This window comes from Thermobia domestica, chromosome 4, assembly GCF_964235325.1.
Source record: "Thermobia domestica chromosome 4, izTheDome1.hap1.1, whole genome shotgun sequence".
NCBI classification, from domain to species: Eukaryota; Metazoa; Arthropoda; class Insecta; order Zygentoma; family Lepismatidae; genus Thermobia; species Thermobia domestica.
In genome coordinates, this window is record NC_137457.1 from 25,036,554 (window position 1) to 25,059,164 (window position 22,611).

The following is a 22,611-nucleotide window of genomic DNA, read 5'->3' on the forward strand; positions in this document are numbered from 1 at the left end:
ATCCAGGGCCGACTTCGTTAATAGAGTCATTCTGTTAACATCTTCTCGAGTAACAATGACTATCCATGGCCGACTTCGTTAATGGAGTCATTTCGTTAACATCTTCCCGAATGACAGTGGCTATCCATGGCCGACTTCGTTAATGGAGTCAATCTGTTAACATCTTGTCGAGTGACGGTGGCTATGCTTGGCCGACTTCGTTAATGGAGTGTCAGTTAACATGTTCTCGAGTGACGGTGGCTATGCTGGGCCGGCTTCGTTAATGGAGTCAGTTTGTTAACATCTTCTCGGGTGACGGTTTTTATGCTTGGCCGACTTCGTTAATGGAGTCAGTGAGTTGACATCTCGAGTAACGGTGGCTATCCATGCCCTAATCATTCTTAGAAATGCATGTTTTTCGTAACGATAATATACGACTGTAAAAACATTGAAGCGTTACCAATTGTATAAATATTAAGATATTCTTAAACCATCATTCCATGTTTTGCAATGTAAATCGTCTTTCATAAATAAAACTACTTCTGTAAAGCAAAATATAAAAAGTATCACCGAAGTGAGAAACTTTTCCAACTATTTTCTATAACACTACTTTAATACTGTACTTCAAAAATATTCCTATGGATGTAAGAAAAAAATAAGGTGATTGCATAGCCATACAACGTAAGGTGATAGCCGTTTCTGTTATAAACTTTATAAGCATGAATGTACGAAGTTTCGTAATAATAAAGTTTTGAATTTTCTTGGTTAATATTTCGCCCAACGACAGTAGGCATTTCAAGAGCAGTGGGCTGATCAAGAGTAACTAACTATGGTTTAAAGTATGTCAGAACTAATTGTTTCTGATTTTTCTTACTTATAATATGGTATTTTAAGTCTTCAGAGTCGTGTGTCAATACCAAAATAAAAAATAGGACCACGCACCAATGGTGCGGGTATATGAGAATGAATCTAAATGCTAATCAAGATATGAAAACAGAACAGTGTTTGTAAGTAATATCATTTCAGGGCAAGAAAAGATGCTGATAAGCTATTGGAACTAGACCCGTCTAAACCTGATGGATTTTACCTTAAGGGCCAAGTTTTTATTGGGGAAAAGGTAAGGACGTATTTACGGATATTTAATAATGAATAGTTACACAGTAATTGAAAATAAAATAGTATTCATTATTATAAATATGGAAAACACTGACGAACTGTTTATATATATATATATATTTGAATTTAAATTACAGAATAAGAGATCACATTTGTAGATCCGTTTTGTATATTTTATTTACTGTGATGAAGCTCTAATACAGTAGTTAACAGCAAGAAGTAAATGCTTTACGGAAGTAACCAAATGGAGAACGTCATTAACCAAGGAAAATTCGTTGGAAGTGCTAGCATTTCTAATATAATTGTACCATCTAGAAAATGTACAACTTTTTCTTTTTAATATTGCGAACGAAACAGAGCTACGAGCTGAAAATAACCAGTCTATACGTTTACTGAGCATGGGAAGCAAACTGTGACGCTACAAAGCACCAAGTTGGAAATGACTGCTCAATGGGTTTATTGAGAATGGGAGAAACGAATTAAATGCTTCAGAGCATCGAGTTGGAAATGAATGATCTATAGGTATACTGAGAACGAGAGAAGCGAATTACAATGCTACAAAGTATCGAGTTCGAAAAGAAAAGCTAACTGTCATATGACAAAACATCGAATTGGAAGTACTTGGTCTGTGAGTCTACTGATTGTGAGAATTGAAGAAGCAAATTATGACGTCATGGTACATTGAGTTGGAAATAACAGATCTCTGTGTATAACAAGTAATTATCACGTTTGGGTGAATCGAGTTGCTACCTGAGACATATGTGGTAGCATAGTACTAAGTGTCCCCAATATGCCAGGGAAGGTTTAGGTGCTAAGCTCAAAGGGTTTAGGAGATAACAGCCACTAGAAGGTCACAAGGATGTACATGTTATAGTTTATTTCAGTACTTGATCTTATGATTACTGATGACATTCCAGCTGCCAATGTCTTCAATGCAGATCAAAGTCGATTCGAGAAGGAATTGCATTCGTACTGGACGCTGAGGGAGAAAGGATCAGTGAAGATCAGAAAACAGCGGGATATGTGAGTGCAACATCTCATTCCTATATGATAACTCTGGTTGTGTCCATAGACGGAGAAATTCTGCGTCCCATGTATGTTCTGATAGTTGAACCAAACAGTAGGTTCCCTCAGTAAAGCCAGCTAATATAATCTTAATCGCATTTGCTGGTAAAACAGCAAACATGAACAAGCAGGATCTTAAGACTTTCTATTCGGACGTCATGTGGACAAGCATTCCAATTGATAGGAAGAAAGCACTTCTGTTATTTGATTCATGGTCTACAAATAAAGACGACAGCGTGTGTCAGAAGACTTTGCATTGATCAAACGGGTAATTCCTGGTGGATGTAGTGGCATGATTCAGCCTCTGGATATACACTCCATCCGTCCATACAAATCCTTTGTTCGTTTCATCACTGATACGGCATTAACAGGAAGTAAAGTGAATATTTGGCATCATGACAGGTTCATACAACTTCAGTCATTCACAACTTACCAGTTCAGTGCTCCTCGTTTTCGCAACATGATTCGATTCGCTTACCATAAGGCTGGATACTTGAATGAGGAGCCTGAAAGTTGGATCATATCTTGCGATTACTGCTTTGACGGAATTTTAAACGACAAATGTCTCAAGTGCGACTTCGCGTTTGTCAGGTGCACTCACTGTGAGCAGAGTATTTGTGCGGAGTATGCACTCTTTTTTTGAACTGCATATTGATTGTAGTAATTGGTAACATTTCTGTGCAATAACAAAACCACTTAGGGTTTGCAAAACAAACTACTTTCCCTTGTGTTTCATAATTTAAACACGGAAATAGAACATAATCTAGTTTAGAGGGAATAAGCAATGACTAATCAATGGGTTTACTGAGAATCAGAGAAGAAAATTATGACACCACAGAATTACGAGTTGAAAATAACCGGTCTATATGTTACTGAGTATGAGAAGCAAACTGTAACGCCACAGAGCATCAAATTGAAAATGACTGTTCAATGGGTTTATTGAGAATGGGAGAATAAATTAAATGCTATAGAGCATCAAGTTGCAAATGAGTGATCTATGGGTTTACTGTAAATAAGAAAAACAAACTATGATGTGACAAAACATCGGCTTGGAAGTAATTAGCCTGTGAGTCTAATGATTGTGAGAATGGAACATGCAAATCGTGATATCTTGGAGTATTGAGTTGAAAATGATAGATCTGTGTTTACTAAGAATAAGAAGCAAACTGTGACGCCACAGAGCATTAAGTTGGAGATGTGTGATCAATATGTTTACTGAGAATGAGAAAAGAAACTACGACTATGACGTCACAGAGCATCAAATTGAATTACTAACCTAAAGTATCGATCCCCATAATTTTTCTATTCGCATCCTGTCTGCAACTGTACATAATCCATGTGACCTTCTCTTGTCAAATGGTACTACTAACATGAGATCTCGAGTTTTATTTCTGGTAAGGATTTATTAGATAATGTCACAGTTTACTTAGTTTCAGTAGTGTTCCCCTGTTTCCTGATTTATACTTCCTCACTCTCAATTTGGGAAGCATAAACATTAGAAATATTGATTAGAAACATAGAACTTTCGACTTACCGTGAGTCGTCGACAATTCAATGAAATATTTTTAAAGATATGTTTATGGAAAGACACAAAGCGTCCGTTCATGTGTTACTATTTAGCCTTATTTTGTATCTAAATATACTACAATACTATGGTCAAGTACCACAATATGGCTAAATAATGACATATGACGGAGCATTTTGTAGATTTTTCGTAGCTAAACTCAGTTCGACTTTCTCTAATCGTTGATAAGCAATTGTATCTCAAAAGTTGTGTTTCAGTTTAGTAACTTTTACAACGATATTGTATATCTATTTTGTAATTTCTTCTATTTTTATATTTTGGTTTTGGGCAACGGTGCATAAAAGTACACAATCTGTCGTGTAGAAGAAGAAGAAAAAATATATGTTGTTGATTCTAAATAGAAAGAAATAAAATTTAATCTCAATAGTTAAAGTATATGTTGGTTTTATAGGTGTAATCTGCATTTATAGTATCATAGCAGATAGTTGTTTGTTTAAAACGTAGCTGTGACAACCGAAAAGAAAAAGTATAATTAATGGAGTTTGGACAATAAAGGTGATAGTGATATAACTTGTCGTGCCTGATTTAATGTGATTTGATCGTGTTTATATATTTTAAGAATTACACGGACTGTGGGTTGGAATGAAACGTAAAATATAAATGAATCATTACATTTTAAATGGTGGTTCACAATATACGTTACATTTCTAGATGGTGTTATCTCACCCAATATAAGTTACATTTTAGATGGTGTTTACCGCCCAAGAGTACTTTTAGATGGTGGTTTACCGACCACGACCTTGAGATTAGTTTGAAGTATAGTAAAGCAGTGTCAACATAGTGATCAACACGTAGTATACTTTACTCAGAAGTGGGAAAAGGATTTATAGAAACATAAAAATGAATGTTTCTGGAAATGAAAATATGCATGAAGAAGGTGGTGATGTAGAGCTACCAGGTACGAATTCATCAACAAACGTGGCTGATCTTATAAGACAGCTTGATCAGCAAATATCGCAACAGATTGGTCAGCAAATATCCCAGCAACAGCAAAGAATGGATACTCAGCTAGAGCAAATGTCCCATCAAATATCGCAGCAACAGCAAAGAATGGATACTCAGCTAGAGCAAATGTCCCACCAAATATCGCAGCAACAGCAAAGAATGGATACTCAGCGAGAACAAAAATTTCAGCAAATGGATACTCGATTTCAACAGATAGATACTAGATTTGAACAAATTACACAGGTTATGACTCAGCGAATGGATAATAAATTAGAGCAAATAACACAGCAAATCAACACCAAATTTACAGTTGTACAAAGTGCAGTAGATGTGGTTGAAACACAGGTGAATAACATACCAATCAGATCCGAGAATTGGAAGAAGTGAATGCGACCAGAGAATGTTCACCTATTGAGCCTCCAAGTCAAGTAGCATATCAAGAACGTCCTGTAGAAAACCCAATAGTGCCTCCTGTTTCCAGTCATCAACTTCGAGAAGTAACGGATGAAGATATGCAAGGCCTGATGAACACTGAGACAGTTGTGGCTGTTCTTCAAATAGGATCCGATCCATCAAGAATCAAAATGGCTGTTCGTCAGAAAATGGAACAAACGGGATTGCCGTTTAGTTCGACCGAATCATTAATCGAAGCAGCGTTAGACATTCAGTTGGAGGAAGGCCGAGATAATGATGAGGAAAATAATGAAGAAGCTCCTTCAAGACAACGTGGCCCAGGATCTTCGCAAAATTTATTCCGCTGGATTGATGATCGGACACGAATACGGAGCAGTGCACTTCAATTGTACCGGTAATGTAACCGAACCTAATTTCAGAAGCAACAGAAATATTAATCGTACAACATTTGGGAATCAGTCAAATGTAACCGAACCTAATTTCAGAAGCAACAGAAATATTAATCGTACAACATTTGGGAATCAGTCAAATGTAACCGAACCTAATTTCAGAAGCAACAGAAATATTAATCGTACAACATTTAGGAATCAGTCAAACAATAGATCTAATTTCCATCGAATTGGATTTCGTAATAGTTATATAGATGGCAGAAATTCTCGAAATAAAAACCAAAGTACTATTGAAGTACCGGACACGCCGTACTGTATTCATGATTGTGTAATCCAATGTAACCTAACCGAATTCTTTGGTGATATAACTTAAGCTAATGTTGTGGCGTCCGACAAAACATATTCAAAACATATTCATTTTTGTTTATTTTCACTTGGAATACAATTATAATTTCATTTGTAATTCGTACTTTGTTTGAATTTTATACAAATAATAAAAATGATGGATACTAGATTTCAGCACGATGTGATATGAATACGAATATCGTTTACTAAAAGTTATGATAGATATGCTTGAATAAATAAAACATGTTATACGGTATTCTAACCCACATAAACTTTGCTGATTCTTAATATAATAATTTCTTTATTTGTATTGTTCCTGATAATGATATTGATCAAGTTTCATTTTATTTCATGTAGTGTTTTGTTATAATTTCTTTGTAATTCGTACTTCTTCTGAATTCTATTCTATTTACATCTATGCATCGATACAAATATTGTTTATCAAAGCTATGTTAATTATGCCCAAATGGAAGAAATAAGTTATATAATATGTCAACATATACTGAGTTGATTTGTTAATGAGCTCCCATAATATTGATTTGAAGAATCTATTTTAGGATCTAAATAATTAAGAAATTGATCATATTTTTAAAATTAGTTCTCTACTTCGATAATTTTATACAATTAAAATGGAATTAATTGTTAAATGAATATAAAAAAGAGATAAAATGAAATTAATATATATGTATTGTAATTTATATATATATATATTTATTTATTTATGACTTTTACGTGGCGAAGTTAAGGCTCTGCAGCCTTCTCCGAGCACTTAACCACGTGCATACATTATGTATTTTTTAAAAAGCATCAATATATAGAAAATATTAACAATTACAATAAGAAAAGTACTGAACCACATAAAAAAGAATATACTACTTAAACAAAAAAATGGTTAAACACTTCAAAAACAAAAATTGAAAATAATATAGAATAGAGGAAACAAAAATAAAATGGAGAAAACCGAAATTGCATATTGTGTATAGCGGTAAAAGAAGTATGAATATATAAGCTGTACAAATTAACATAGTTTACCTATTGGTTGTGTGTTCATATGTGGGTTATTTATAATCTGGTAAAACGAAGATGCCTCATGTGCTACCAGTATCCTTATCTTTACTTAAGAGAAGGGAATTTACAGATTTTTTAAATTTAGCAACTGTGGAAACGTTGTGTATTAATTGAGGTAAACTGTTCCAGAGGCGTGTAGTACTTACTGTGAAGGATTTTGAGTATGAATCAGAATTGTGACTGGGTATGGAGGATATATGAGCTCCTCCATGGGTAAGCGGTTAGCGTACGCGCCTGTGGCGTGGGAGACCCGGGTTCGATTCCCGGTGGGAGCTCATGTGGTTCGGATTCGACGTTAATCAGTAGGTCAACGTCTCATATAGCCTCGCTGCTGAACTGGACGTTAAACCCCAAAACAACTCAACTCAACTCAACTATTTTATATATATATATACGAGGGCTATTCGAAAAGTAATGTAACCTTATATGTAAAATTATGTAACGGTCCAGGATTCTTTCTTAATTTGTAACCAATTTAAGAAGTCCTCGTCAGGAGCCATTTATACTACGATATTGTATATCTATTTTGTAATTTCTTCTATTTTTATATCTTAGTTTTGGGCAACGGTGCATAAAACTACACAATCTGTTGTGTAGAAGAAGAAGATGAAAAGAATATACATGTTGATTCTAAATAGAAAGAAATAAAATTTAATCTCAGTAGTTAAAGTATATGTTGGTTTTATAGGTGTAATCTGCATTTATAGTTATCATAACAGCAGATAGTTGCTTATTTAAAACGTTGTCATGACAACCTAAAAGAAAAGTATAATTAATGGAGTTTGGAGAATAAAGGTAATAGTGATATAATTTGTCGTACCTGATTTAATGTTATTTGTTCGTTTTTATATATTTTACGAATTACACGGACTGTGGGCTGGAATGTAACGTAAAATATAAATTAATCATTACATTTTAAATGGTGGTTCACAATATACGTTACATTTATAGATGGTGTTATCTCACCCAATATACGTTACACTTTAATGTCAATGTCTTTGTCTAGATAATCGTGAAAGTACTAAAATAGTTACAAGTCGTATATTTACATATTGAAGAATTTTCATGAGTAAAGTTTTAAATGTTTTTTTCTACTCTTCAGTTCTTCATGCGTTTGTAATTCATTCTCAAAATTTCCTATTCTAGCATTTTTCTATTCACTTCTCGAATTTTGTATATTGTTTACCATGATTTAAATGGTAAATGTGTTGCAAAAACCATTAATGTAAAAGAACTTTCTCCTTATTATCTACAGGAGTACAGGAGAGCAGTGAACTTCCTTGACGAAGCGTTGATTATTGATGAATCTTTTGACGATGCCAGAGAAGCGCTTGCGACAGTTCTTAAGCTGTGGCGAATCCAATTGAAGTCGAACACCAAGCCAGGAACTAAAGTACGTACTTGATTTTGTTTTCAAATCAAAATGCATTTTATCTTTCATTTCAATAGTTTTGAAGTAATAGGTGCGTTACTATTATGAGTAAGCCTTTCACTGTTAGAAATATATATATATATATATATATATATATATATAAAGAGAGAGAGAGAGCTGAAATCCACCATATTCGCATGGAGAGCAGTATTGCCAGATCTGAAGATTAAAAAGTAGCGAGGTTGTGCTCCAAAAGTAACGTATTTAATCTATTTGTAGCCCGAAACATAAAAATGAATTATTTGCAGGTATAGGGTGTCGTACGTACCAGGAAAGTGCCATAATTTGGGGAATTATAGTATTGGTCTTGACAAGCAATTGATCGAAATATCGATGAAAAGCCACTTTATTTTGTATACATTGCTTCGAAGGTATATATCTCGAGAACTAATGAAGATATTGGAGTCATTCAGAAACGTGTTGTAGACAGTTAGCACACGTAATAGACATTAGAGGCTCTTCACATATTACGTAACGCTGTTTTTGATCAATTTTTCCCCTTCCTCTCTCTTGTCACACTTCGTGATGCTAGGCCGACCCCCTCCCCGTTTTCTTACGAAATGCTTTTCGATGTTTTTTTTTTCACAAATTTTGCTTATTTTGGGGGTTATCACAATAAAAAAATATTTTTAATGGCAGAACTTTTCAATATATTTTAAATATATTTGTAGCTTTTCTTCGCCAACAAATCTAAGTATTTGAAAATGGTAGTACTTCACGTGAAGCACCAGGGATATCTCGTTTGTGAACAAGCTTTCGGCTATCTTCTTTGGACTTCAGTTGACTCCTTTTTAAATTCTTGTTGTCCTAAATCAGTGCCAGAATGCGAATAAACTCGATTTTCTCTTGGAAAATGCAAATCTAAAGATAAAAAATTCGGTATGAGATAAATATCTGACGAATTCGGTTTTTAATATCTTAATTTGGTTGGATCGTTCTGTCGCGGAAAATATTATTTCACGAAAAAAAAATATGTTTCAGAAGCGAAACTCCTTGAAAGAATAGAGTGGGTAACGATTCAAATCAAAAGTGTTAAATCTGTTCTCAGAAATAGCGACACGAGTGGGAACGCGAGGATATTTTCAAGCGGTATTTACGATCGCTAACAACTAACTCCAGAAAAGCGTGTTACCGTAAATGCATTGCGACGATAGCCACAAAACAGTCTTTTTATTCTATTGTAATACACGCAGGGTTCGTTGCCAGTCATGCTGGTATCTAGTAGCGTCTTCAAATGCCTTCTGCATGATTCAATTTATACAGCTATATGTTCTGAATTTTCTAAACCAATATAAATATTTATTTATAAAATGAAAAGAACTGAATAAAATTATTTATTTAAAATATTGCATATAAACCTGAAAATAAAAATAAAGATTACAGAAAAAACACGTTACGAAACGAAGATGTTAACCCCTCCTGCCTCATGTCATACTTCGTAACGCAAGGCTGAACTTCCTCTCCCCCTTTGCCGCGTTACGTAGTATGAATCGCTGGTTTCAGGAACGTCATAAGTCAGTCACATGCCGAAACTGAATTTACATGCAGCTTTGATTTTAGAAAGGTAGCTACACCGTTGGGTTGTGAAATATCAGAAGTTACGCTAAGAGTTCGTGCAAGTTCCTCCTGAAACAAGTGTCACTGATTTGAGAAACCTCACAAATCATTGATTTACGGCATTATTGACATTATTGACTTATGACGTTTCTCAAATCAGCGATTCATATGTGGACGACATTTTAGATACGTATCATATTCATTACACTCACAGATCCCAGTATCCCGAACAAAATCCCGGAATTCATATTCAAATTTCTGTCGAGCTCCTCTGTGGCTAAGCGGTTAGCGCACGCGCTTTTGTCGTGGCGTGGGAGACCCAGGTTTGATTTCCGGCGGGAGCTCATGTAGTTCGGATTCCTCGTTAATTAGTAGGTCCACGTCTCATATAGCCTTGCTACTGAAAGGGACGTTAAACTCAAGATCAACTCAACTCAAATTTCTGTCTGCCTATTGAAACAATTGAAAGTTGTTTGTTTTTACAACAATACAAGCGGCGGAAAAGTACAAGTGTTTTTCATTTGGTTTGGTTTCTCTCTTTCACTCTTGGTTAAGTCATGTGTGTGTGTGTGTGTGTGTGTGTGTGTGTGTTTATGTCTGGGTATAACAAACGGTTCTGCGAACTCGAAATATTTTAATAACCGGTGCGAACCGGCTGAATAGCACCCCTGTATATATCCATTTAGGCAAACTCCATACTACGTCAGAAACAGTAAAACAGGAGTGTGCAAAGGACTAGGCGGACTATTATAGTATGAATGAGCGAACTTTCTGATTCCCAAGGATACATGCGGGTTTAAGTCAATTATATGGGCTCTGAAATACATTTTACAACGTTTACAGTATCCTTTTTTACTATTATTTCTCACTATTTATTTGCTAAATTGTTTATCTGGAAGCCATGAATTTTTGCGTTTTCATTGTAATTTAATTGACTCATTATGTTAATATGGTAAATTTGCAATGTTCACGTTTACTCAGCTCCGTACAACTATTAGACCCAGGAATTAACTAAGGCAGCAACACAATCAGTGCAACTGCAACAGCACAAACTCAATGAAGTCTAGTGTTGTCAGACCTGAATAATAAAAAGTACTACAACAAGAATTGAACTATTATTGAACATGTTAGTTTTAGTAAAGCTATTGTTCATTGTGAATAGAATACTCAACAGTGGCGGCTCGTGCTTGGAATTTTAGGTGGTGCACAATGTGACCTCGTTTTTCCATTATTAATATTATATAAATAATAATAATTTAATAATGATAATGAATAATAATAATAATAATAATAATAATAATAATAATATAAACAATGATAGCAATTTCTTCATGGTATACTTCTAACATGCAATGGAACTCATTTTGTATGATATTTGACGTATCCTTAAAAATTTTTGCGTTTTCTAATGACTCTTGAGAGTACTGTTAAGTTCAGTGCTGAAATTAATTAATCCACTAAATACGCATAAATTTGAAAAAGAGTTTGTTTCATCATGTCCTCTTATAAGCCAGTTCGAAGACGCCATAAAACCGAATTGATGATTATATTGAACACGTACCTGTTTTGCGTCACTTTTTGATTGTGATTCACAATGGACCGCCTATAACCAGCATCTAGTTGAACAGCAATATTCACATTTCCCAGCACAGTGAGATTAACGTGTTTTATATGAGCTGACGAATTTTCTTTTCTTTTCTTGTTTTTCTTTTTTTGTGTGTGCAGATGCTGGATATCCACAACACCTTTTCTACTCTATGCATCTTTTCCCACCCCGAACAACAAACACGGAAAACAACACAAAGCATTTTAAATTTCACATCCACATAACCACTTAGGCTGTTCGTACAAGTTGAGATTAAACTTTTTTATAAATTTTCGTTTCTGACTTCTAATTACTTGCGTTATATTGAGAGTCGGAATCGGCCCTCCGATGTTTTTCACAAGTAGCTTTGCTTCTAAAGTTCTTTTTGGAAACGGCTAATTCAACAGAGATGTTACAGAATCCATTGTCTCTTCACGTATATCAGGGATAGACACGTATTATGCATTTACAGCAACAATTCCAATGAACAACAAAGACCGGCACACGCACACACACAACACTACAAAGTACGAACAGATTCGACAATTTGATCGTGAACATACTCCCGTCAGACTCCAAATACATTATTTTTTCGGTGTGATTTATTTTGCGCCAAAAGAAACCATCCAAATATCCCCCCCTCGAAGACCTTTTAGTGAGCCCCTATTTAAGCAGCCAAAGGCGTGGGTGATAGTAGGCGGAAGAGAAAAGTGAAGAAAGACAAGGGTTTCCTACATTAGACATTGGTCAGTCGAGTTGAGGACAGGGATTGCAGTTACCTTTAAACTATTACCCCTTTCCCTCATTAACCCTCTTTTTCTAAAAGCTGCTCTCCAATTTTCTCATTCACCTACACACATATGAAAAGGAAAACCCTCTTTCTATGCTGCCAAATTTCTACTCATTCAAACACGAGTGTATTAACTACAGACACCCTCAATCTGTCTTTACTCTTCACGGGGTCGCCTGTACTGTCTCCATAGCTGCCTTGACCTTACTTGATTAACAGAACCAATAGTTATGACCACTTGCCAATCTCGCATTTAGGCAAGGCGCAAGTTTTTTTTTCTCCTCTGTGTACAACTTGGAGGAGCGGACCATGTCCTTTCAGGCGATAACCGTGTTAACCAGTATTGCAGGGAGAAAGACGGTGGAGAATTTCCAGTTCCAAAGCGTTTTGTTTTGGAAAAGTTGTTTTTGTTGTTAGACTTGCTTGCAAAAGATCTGCAAACATACAGATTCCTCTGAGGCACTGTAAAGATCCTCGCACCTCGCAACCCCCGCAGTAGCCCAGCTGGGGATACAGATTCCTCTGAGGCACTGTAAAGATCCTCGCACCTCGCAACCCCCGCAGTAGCCCAGCTGGGGAGTTTGTCAAACTCCCAAGCAGAAAGCTAATAGCCAGCCTCATTTGAAACGCACTTCTTTAAGGAAAGATGATGTTGACAATAAAACGAAAAGTGATTTAGCATAAATAAAAGATGAAAATATTGGAAGGAGGTTTGTACAAACATGCAAACATTAAGAGAAATCGCCACTGATACTCAACAAATAAAACTTTTATTGTATAATATAAAACTAATGATTTTGTGATTTCATATATGAAAATAGCTCATTCTGATGAGTTATAAACTGCAGATAATTAAAAGCAGACCAAAAAGTGACGTGTCGCCAAATTTGAAATTTGGTAGCACTTAAAACAGACGCCCAATCTGGTACTTGTGGCCTAATCTGCCAACAAAAAAATAATGGGGAGAATTGGTTTATGGAAAGTATGTGAACCCTTTCCACCCTTTGCTGTTGCCGTCACCACACTTTCGTTAAAAGTAAAGGCAAATTATACCAAAAGAGCAACGCCTTCTACGTTGCAACTCTGTTTCGTTGCTTGATAGTTCTTTCGTGGCTGTGGAGATTGTGACTTAGTAATTTGAAACTTGTTCAATGATATAAGCGATATACACTGACTATACCGAGACATTAATTTCCTTGAGTATCCTAAAAGCATTAGAAATACCTGAAAACTTGTATATTACTTAAATCTCGGTAGTAAGTGAAAGCTACAGAAGTTCAGAAACACATATCGAGACATTGAGTATGCTAAAAGTAATAGAAATACCTGAATACTTGCATATTACTTAAATCTCGGTAGTAAGTGAAAGCTACACAACTTCAGAAACACATATTGAGATATTGAGTATACTAAAAACAATAGAAATACCTGAATACTTGCATATTACTTAAATCAATGTTATTCAACCGGGGGTATGCGTACCTCTGGGGATACACGAAGATGTTTCTGGGGGTACATAATCCAAAAATAAGCATATTTTCAATATTTATTGAATTATCATGGTTCGAGAATATTTTTCTTTCCAGTGGTTTCTCTGCGTTAACACCAATAAAAATGAAGCACAGAAATTGCTTGAATCCAGAATCAGCTCTGACTCTCGCACGTTTGAAGATTCTACCAAGAATCGAGGAGTTCGCGTCCCGGAAACAAGCTCAGTCATTTCATTAACAGTTTACTTCTAAAGTTACTTTTAGTTTTTGAATTTTTTAACATTGTCCTCAGTGTGCAAATTATCAAGGAGGATAAGGCGAAAATCCTCCTCAGTAGAACTGGATGTCTCCGATATGTTTTGAAATTCTCATGCTAATTTTTTTCGGATGTGCATTTTATCCCCCTGTAAATAGTCTTTTGATTGGCACACTGATTGTCCTTTTGATGGGTCTCTGTAGTCCTACTTTTTAATCAGAACATATGTATTAAGTTTAATAAGTTCATTTTGATTTATTCTTTTTAAAAGAGCTTCAGAGGTACACAGTTGGTGACGCATTGGGTCTAGGGATACGCGAGTAAAAAAGGTTGAATAGCACTGACTTAAATCCCCGTAGTAAGTGAAAGCTACAGAAATTCAGACACACATATTGAGACATTGAGTATGCTAAAAGCAATGGAAATACCTGAATACTTGCATATTACTTGAAACTCGGTAGTAAGTGAATGCTGCAGATCAGAAGCACATATTAAAACATTGAGTATGTTAAACGCAATGGAAATACCTGAATACTTGCATATTACTATAATTTCGGTAGTAAGTGAAAGCTACAGAAGTTCAGAAACACATATTGAGACATTGAGTATGCTAAAAGCAATGGAAATACCTGAATACTTGCATATTACTTAAAACTCGGTAGTAAGTGAATGCTGCAGATCAGAAGCACATATTAAAACATTGAGTATGTTAAACGCAATGGAAATACCTGAATACTTGCATATTACTATAATTTCGGTAGTAAGTGAAAGCTACAGAAGTTCAGAAACACATATTGAGACATTGAGTATGCTAAAAGCAATGGAAACACTTGAATATTTGCATATTACTAAAATTTCGGTAGTAAGTGAAAGCTTCAGGAGTTTAGAGGCATCTTTTCTATTTACATTCAAGAAGTTTACATGGAGTTAAATTATGTATCATAAAATGTCACATTTGAACATTAAGAATTTTAGAATAAGAAATACCTGTCACGGAGGAAGACCTTCGCGCATAAAGAACTTCTTGTCAAATGCGTTTCACATAACTGTAAAAGATAAAAGAAATATATAACTTACAATTTGAAGGATAACGATTTTGGCACGATGTTGATCATGACGATTTGACACGTGCCGTGTATTCATATCACAACATTGCAAGCGGTGATAATGTTTAGAAAGAAATGTAAGCAAAAGGCTAGTACTCTCCGCGAGAAACAAAATATTCTTCTAAGTAGAGCATTCAGAAGATCCTAATATTTATAGCAGAATAGCTAAATACATTCGCACATCGAAATCTCTAACTTACAACAGCTATTTGGATTGGCAGCGAATCTTGAAAGACAATAACTATAATATTTCTAATTCATGTTTCATATAGAAAGCAAAAACAACAGATGAACGAAAAATTAAAGAATATTACATTCATAAAGATAAATCTACACTCAATTTAGATAAAGGAGATATAAATGTAATTTGGAGCATTTTTTTACTACATATTTTCGCTATAGGCTTTTCACTACATATTTTCCCTGGAAGGTATGGAGAAAGCAGTGAACACTGACGAATAAGTGACCAATTACATGTATTCATTTCTGACAAGAAGACTTGTGCTTCACATTTTTAGTCCTTTTTACAATTTTTTATCTATCCACATTTCTCACCCATGTTTTAAATCTTTTTCGAATTGTTTCTAGGCTGAAGATGGAAGCAGGATTTTCCGAAAGCGCTACTTAGAATAATACTTCGTTTTTGTAGTTGTACTAGCCTTTCGCTTACGTATTATATTAATGTTTATCTACAATTTAACATCTAAATTTTATATTTATTCTTATTAATAATAATAAAAAAAAATAATACGAAAACCATGTTTTCACACTTTGAAAGAGTAAACAGTGTGTCGAATGTTTCAAAAGGTCCTACATTACCGTGCAATACACAACTCTTACAAAATGTTATGTGGCAATTCCGGTACGAGAACAACTAGTAGAATCCAAGCTTTGCTGTGACTAGTTTTTGTAAGAATTATGAATATATTGGCTTATCAGTGTGATTTAATTTATATCCTGCTGAAACTGTTCGTAATCTTCATTTTATTTCGTACAAGGGAAATGTAGAATCATCCAATAAACAAGGTGTAAAGGGGCAGGACAAAATAATGCCGACGAAGCTAGTGGTGGACCTAGAGTTTGGAAATTCAAAGCAAAAGGTATGTCATTTAGATACAAAACTATGGTACAATATGAAATCATGTTAAGAGATAATGTTATTTCTTTCAAATCTATTTACTTCAATTCTTAAATGCGTGAATATGTTTGTGTGAAGTTTTCGGCTCTCTCCTGGAAACATGATCAAGAAAGCACTTAGAAATAGGATTAGTAAGAAAATAGAAAGGAACAAGCCTAAAACGAAATAAATTCACTAGAAATAGTTAGTGAGAAAACAAAAAGAAGCAAACTTAAAACGGGATAGAGTCACTAGAAAGGATTAGTAAGAATATAGAAAAAAGTGAACTTTAAACGGGGTAGACTCGCTGGAAAGGATTAATAAGAACATAGAAAGAAGTATCATATAATAAATGAATTTATCACTTAATAGTGCATTAAGTGTTTTAAATTGTGAACACAAAATTGTATTATTAGCTTCGTCACATTCGAGAGCAATGTCGGTTGAGTCAACTATGAGAAGTTCATAGGAGTAAGAGAGAAAAGCAATTTTCGTGTATAGAATAGCATTTTCTAGTTTTTGGAATTTGATTCCTTAGTTATACTTTTTTCTGAGTTTATACTTAATTTCCTGACGACAGCTACTCAGAGACTTCATGTCGAAGCTCTGAACGGAACGAAGTGAATCCGAAATGATGGAGGCCGAATGAATGGTCGTTGAATGATTCCGAATAAATGATCCTTGGTTTATAAAATCTATCTTTTTATACTCGTAAATGTCCTTGTTTGTCACAACTAGTTGGCACTATATTTTTAAATCTTAAAAAAGTCCAAATTACAGTTTTCTGATAAATATTATTGTTATGTATACAAATATAAAGTATTAGTTATTGTTGTTTTTCTGTTCACTTTCGGAAAATCCACCAGAATATCACAAGATATTTTGTTTTTAACTTTTCTTGCAAACAATAGATCACATCACAGAAGCACATATCGAGGTCAGCTAGATGTTATGTTATAGCTTGTTGTGGGGAAGTTTATTTTCTAGTTCACATAAGCTTGGCCTCAGGTTATTCTTATTTTTGGATGCTTTGACTATTCTCTCACCTTCCACGTACCAAATATTCGCACTGATATGATTGTCCATTCTGTTCCATATTATTATTAATAATAATAATAATAATAATAAAAACAACTTAATTCACTATTAAGTGATAAGTTCATTTATTATATAATAGCAGCAAACTTAAAACAGGATAGATTCATTGGAAAGGATTAGTAAGAAAATAGAAAGAAGCAAACTTAAAACGGGATAGATTCACTGGAAAGAAGCGATGTCTGAAAATAATCTTTCCAAAATATGTATGTTCCCAAATCGGATACGGTAAATTTGTGCATGCTGTGAGAATAACCTATTCTTACTTAGCGTAGTCAGGCTGTTCTCAACATATTGTGTACGTGTGTAAATGTTGTCTATATTAACTTTGTTTCCTATTTCCTGTAATAATATTCAACTCTCCCTTTGACAAGATAATTTATAATGCAGCTCAATTTATTGTATATTTGGGTCATATGCGTGATACTGATTTGTCAATTAGCAAGCATAATTACATAATCTTACAGTCAAAATTATAAAACTCATTAAGATTATAATTAATAGAGTATAACAATGCTGCGCATTGTTGAAGCAAGTCATTTTCCATCTCACTAATTCCAGTCCCCAACTATATCAATAAATCTCTAATTTTCGACAAGACACACACAATATTCTCTAAAAATTTGAATGTATTTAATAAATACTTAGGAAAATATGTCAATTGGGGAGAACGCGCTCGTGCATTATTGGTCACTTTAAACTGCAAGCAATTGAAACGATTGGAAATTCTCAGAAAAAAAAAAGAAGTTACAAATGCTCCATGAGCATTTCCAGAACACAGTTGTATGTACTTTATTATTATGCTCATTAAACAATTCTTGTAATATAACTATCCATTTATAATTTCCTTGAGTACTAAATATTTTCACATGTTTAAGATTTCTGTTAAAACGTTCTACGCTATATTGCTTTACGAAGACATATGCTTAAAATAGAGAGTTCAAAACTGAAAAATTCGCAAAATATCATTTCTCTATGACTTACGGTTTCCGAGATATGGCTTCTTAAATCTCCCGGAACTTCTTTGGCCAATATCTCACGAATGATAAGATTAACGCGAAAAATCCCATGACTTTCTTCGATAGTTCTTGATGTTTTATCGAATGGAGGGCTCAAAATTCAAAACTTCGTAAATAGCAGACATACACACACCCAGACATACAGAATTCAGCATCGAATCTTTTAAGTTCGTTAATAAATAGTTTATAGTCGACGAAAATGTATGTCTTAATTAAGTTATTATAGCAATTTAATTTAAATCTTCGGGAGGGGGATATTATAGCTCTCCTAATATTTCATTGACTTGACCTGCAAGAGTGGAAGCTGCAATAAACACATCATATTGTCTTTGCAGGCACGTAGCCAAGGGGGAATCTCAGGGGTCCGGAATTCCCCCTTCAAAGCCAGAAATGAAAAAGAATTAAGGAAGGATAAAACAAAAAGAAACGAGAAAAAGAAGAATCAGCATTAAAAATAGAAAGCTACAGCAAGCACTTGGTTACTCTTTCTTATGAGGAGATTTGTATTACTTGCAAAATACTTATATTATTTGTATTACTTGCAGTATTACTTGGTGGCGAATGAGTGGAATATTCTGAAAAAGTCAGAGAATTTGAAATTTATAGAAAAGTTACGGAATTCTCAGAATTTCTGCCACTAGTCAGGGGAAGTTCAAGCTTTCGAAAGCATAATGCCGTTTTGAAACAATGTGAACAATTTTTATAATAATTTTTCGTCATCGCTTTTCTGCAGTGTCAAACATGTTATTTCATAAACAGTTTTCTACTGCTCCTTTAACCTGTTATTTGGAACAGACAGTAATTGACGGAATAATAAAAGCAAAAAAGGTTATGTGGGAAGAAAGTTCTGTTAACACTTGATTTAACTGAGAAAGGAACATAGATATTGATAAATATATTACAAGATATTATTGAATATATACTTTTTATAATAGTGGATATGTACTTGTTATAATAGGGATATGCACTATTTATAATAGTTGAGGTCACAATGAAAGGAAAATTGTTATATTTGAATGAACAAAGGAGGGAACGTAAATATTGTAAAATCTTTTTCAATACTTCTTAATTTTTTTTTACTCGAGATTTCTTCGTAGATTGTTATTAAAATACTTACTAACATATCCTCATTTTTTCCTAACAAACCAATATATGTTGCCAATATAGTTTAGATTGACACACAATATGTCATGTCACTCCCTCCCATTACGAAATCCTGTCTAAACGAACCAATATATGTTGCCAGTAAAATAGTTTAGAATGATCGAACCCTTCGTGTGATGACCACAAAATTTCATGTTACCTTCCCCCCTATTACGAAATCCTGTTTAAACGAACCAATATATTTTGCCAGTAAAATAGTTTAGAATGATCGAGCCTCTGGTGTGGTAACTACAGTATTTCATGTCACGCACCCCCTCCCCTCTTTACGAATCCTGGCTACATGCCTGGTTAAATTTGAGCAATTTAACGTTGGGGGAGGGGGATAGGTTCACTTTCTCGTTCTCGATTATTTTTAAATCCAAAGATTGGGAATAGTTGTAAAGCTTTGTAGCAAGATGCATAAATTCAAAGCAGGTTTTGAAGTTATATTCGAAGCCTTTTGACGTATTGGACAAATTATTAATAAATATTGTTTTGTTACTAGGATCTATACGTTCAAAATAATTTATAATGTGGTTTGAAAGCGTTTAAGGGTTTGGAAGAATTATATAAATTAACAAAATTCAATATTGCTTATTTAGCATAATCTATAAAAGTTACGAAATGATATTTGAAGTTCTTGAAAACTTGGAAGAATTAAACGAGGAAAAGTTATAAAACCTTTTCATAAATATCTACATTTAAATTTCTAGTGGTCGTGATATTGTAGCTGATGTAAATGCTTGGACTCGGGACTTAAGAGCTTGACATACTAAAAATAATACAAAATTTACAATTTTTCTTTTGCTTATAGTTCATAAGTGAACGGAGATAATGAAATGCAACTTACCACAATCATAGATAATGTTATTCTACAACATAAAATATTAACATGAATACTTTTCAATGTTGCCATCCATAGAAATTACAGCGTTGCCAGAATAACATTTCCCCCAAAATCTAAGTTCAGGCAGCAACTAGAGGAAGGCATTCAACCACATTTGATTACGTGTCATGTTTTGGAATCCTGTGAATACTTTTTCAATAATAATTGTAACATGTTATTTAGTTTGTAATAAACAAAATAGTTTTAACATACAGTTATTAAAAGTAAGTAATAATATTACTGAAAAAGTAGTTCGCAGGATTCGAAAACATACGTAATCAAATACACTTGAGTTCGTTTGATATGAATGGCAACACTGAAAATTCTTCAGGTTCATATTTTCTGTTGTAGAATAATATTATCTATGATTGTGATAAGTTTCATTTTATTATCTCCTTTCACTTATGAAAAATAAGCCAAAAAAAAAAAAAAAGGTAAATTTTGTATTATTTTTAATATGTTAGGCTTTTAACCTTCACTATATCTCCAAATTTGAATACTATGGGAAAGCGGTATTTAAAATTTGATTCGTATTTAATTTCAAGGAACCACTACTAAAGTATTTTCCATTAGCTTCATGTGGGATGGGGAGATGAAATCCGGACAGTTTGATACTCTTCTTTCCTAGGATCGCCAACTTGGCAGTATGACTCCCCTTCTATAAATCCACACAAATTTAAATCCTTTCTTGTGTTTTAATTTAATGCTTATCTCACTATTGTGCGTGATCTAAATTTCGAGGAAGAGCCGAAAATTAGAAATTAATTAAACTAGATATGATAATTAGTCATCGAAAATATATTATAAACTAAAGAAAATTGAATTTGTGTCACATTCATTTAATATACCATGTAAAGAAGAAGCTAATTTTAAAATATTTTACTTTAGTAACACAATATCTTTGTAAATGGACATTGAGCAATTCAATACATTGTTTCAAAAAATAAAAATACAGGTATGAATGTTTAACATCGTATTGTGCCATTAATATTTTGTTTCATCTCTGCTGGCAGTCAAGTGATCAAAATTGCGTGAGCCCCAGTAATACTCAAGTAAGTCACAATATTTACTCAGCTTTTAGCTTTTGTACGGAATTGTTCCCTTTAAGTTCATGTAGTGCTAATTAATTCATAGATCATGTATTGTGTTTTATCCTTTTATTTTTTCTACTGAAGATGCTTTGCAATAACATTTAAGCATTCATTCTAATGGATATTTTTTTTTGGGGGGGGGGGATTCCATTCTATAAACTGATACAGACAACTGACTTTTTCTAATATAGCAAAGTCCTGTAAATGTCTTTGTACGTGATTTTGCTGTACAATATTTAACAGTACTTTTCCAAATATTTTATCATTTGCAGTTTCAAGTTCCTTTACATACTTGTTTTTTCAAAATATGATCTGTTAACTTCTGTGCTTTTCGTTAACTTTCTGTGCAGTATTATATGTTCGATGCTTTCCCTTTATCTATTTCATCTTTAACAAAAATAATAGGGCCTACTTTGTAATAGTAAAGCTATTAGTGGTCAGTCTATGTCTTTTATCTTCTTGTTAGTCTTTCAACATATTCCAATCATAAAGTGAGTCCAAATTCTTTGATCCTTTACTATCACATTCATTTCACACAATAGGATAATTTCTGGTTCACATATAGATACGGCAACTAGCGCTTGTTGCTAACTTTTGCTTGTTACTAATGAGCTCTTTACTTTGATTATATGATTACTAAATGACGTACTTCCTCATGTTGAACCTCTGCTTACGCCAGACTTACTGTTACAATGACATTTTCCTTAAAGAGCGAATGAGTGAATCGAGAATCGAGTCTGAGACTCTTGCTTGCCGTGCCAATGTTTTAACTAGATTACTGCTCAGTCCACTTCCTGAACAGCCATACTTTCTGTCATTCATGAGATTGATGTTCAGTTACTAAGAAATATGGACTGTGTCACAACTTCCGTCATGTTTGGATATGTCAGTCTGCTTTATCGACTCTGAGGGTCGAATTATATTTATGAATTTCAGGGTCGAATTATGATAAATTAACGAAATAACCAATTTTATCTCATACCAGTTCCTCTATAAGTGCGATTATATCTCTCTTGAATCTTTGTCGCAATTTTGACACGTAACGTACCTTTAAAACTGTACTAGGTCCTGTACATATACCAACATACGTATAGTAATATCTTAGTGACTAACGTTTCTACATATGCGCCTTTGGCGT

General features: G+C 34.0%; 2 protein-coding genes across 4 annotated transcripts in view; one reads left to right on the plus strand and one right to left on the minus strand.

Annotated features, from left to right (window-relative positions):
* LOC145683580 (uncharacterized) overlaps positions 1-22,611 on the minus strand; it is a 115,105-nt gene that overhangs the window by 72,877 nt on the left and 19,617 nt on the right. The window contains exon 2 of the mRNA XM_081754927.1: positions 15,004-15,062. The gene's annotated coding sequence lies outside the window, so the exon portion shown is untranslated. The remainder of the gene's footprint in view (positions 1-15,003; positions 15,063-22,611) is intronic.
* LOC145683777 (uncharacterized) overlaps positions 1-22,611 on the plus strand; it is a 139,167-nt gene that overhangs the window by 70,435 nt on the left and 46,121 nt on the right. Inside the window, exons 3-6 of one of the 3 annotated variants that reach the window (XM_081755349.1) lie at positions 1,006-1,096; positions 8,162-8,299; positions 16,121-16,222; positions 21,396-21,434. In XM_081755349.1, coding sequence (XP_081611475.1) covers positions 1,006-1,096; positions 8,162-8,299; positions 16,121-16,222; positions 21,396-21,434 — 370 coding nt within the window. The remainder of the gene's footprint in view (positions 1-1,005; positions 1,097-8,161; positions 8,300-16,120; positions 16,223-21,395; positions 21,435-22,611) is intronic. The other 2 variants (XM_081755350.1, XM_081755351.1) reach the window with 2 other exon arrangements.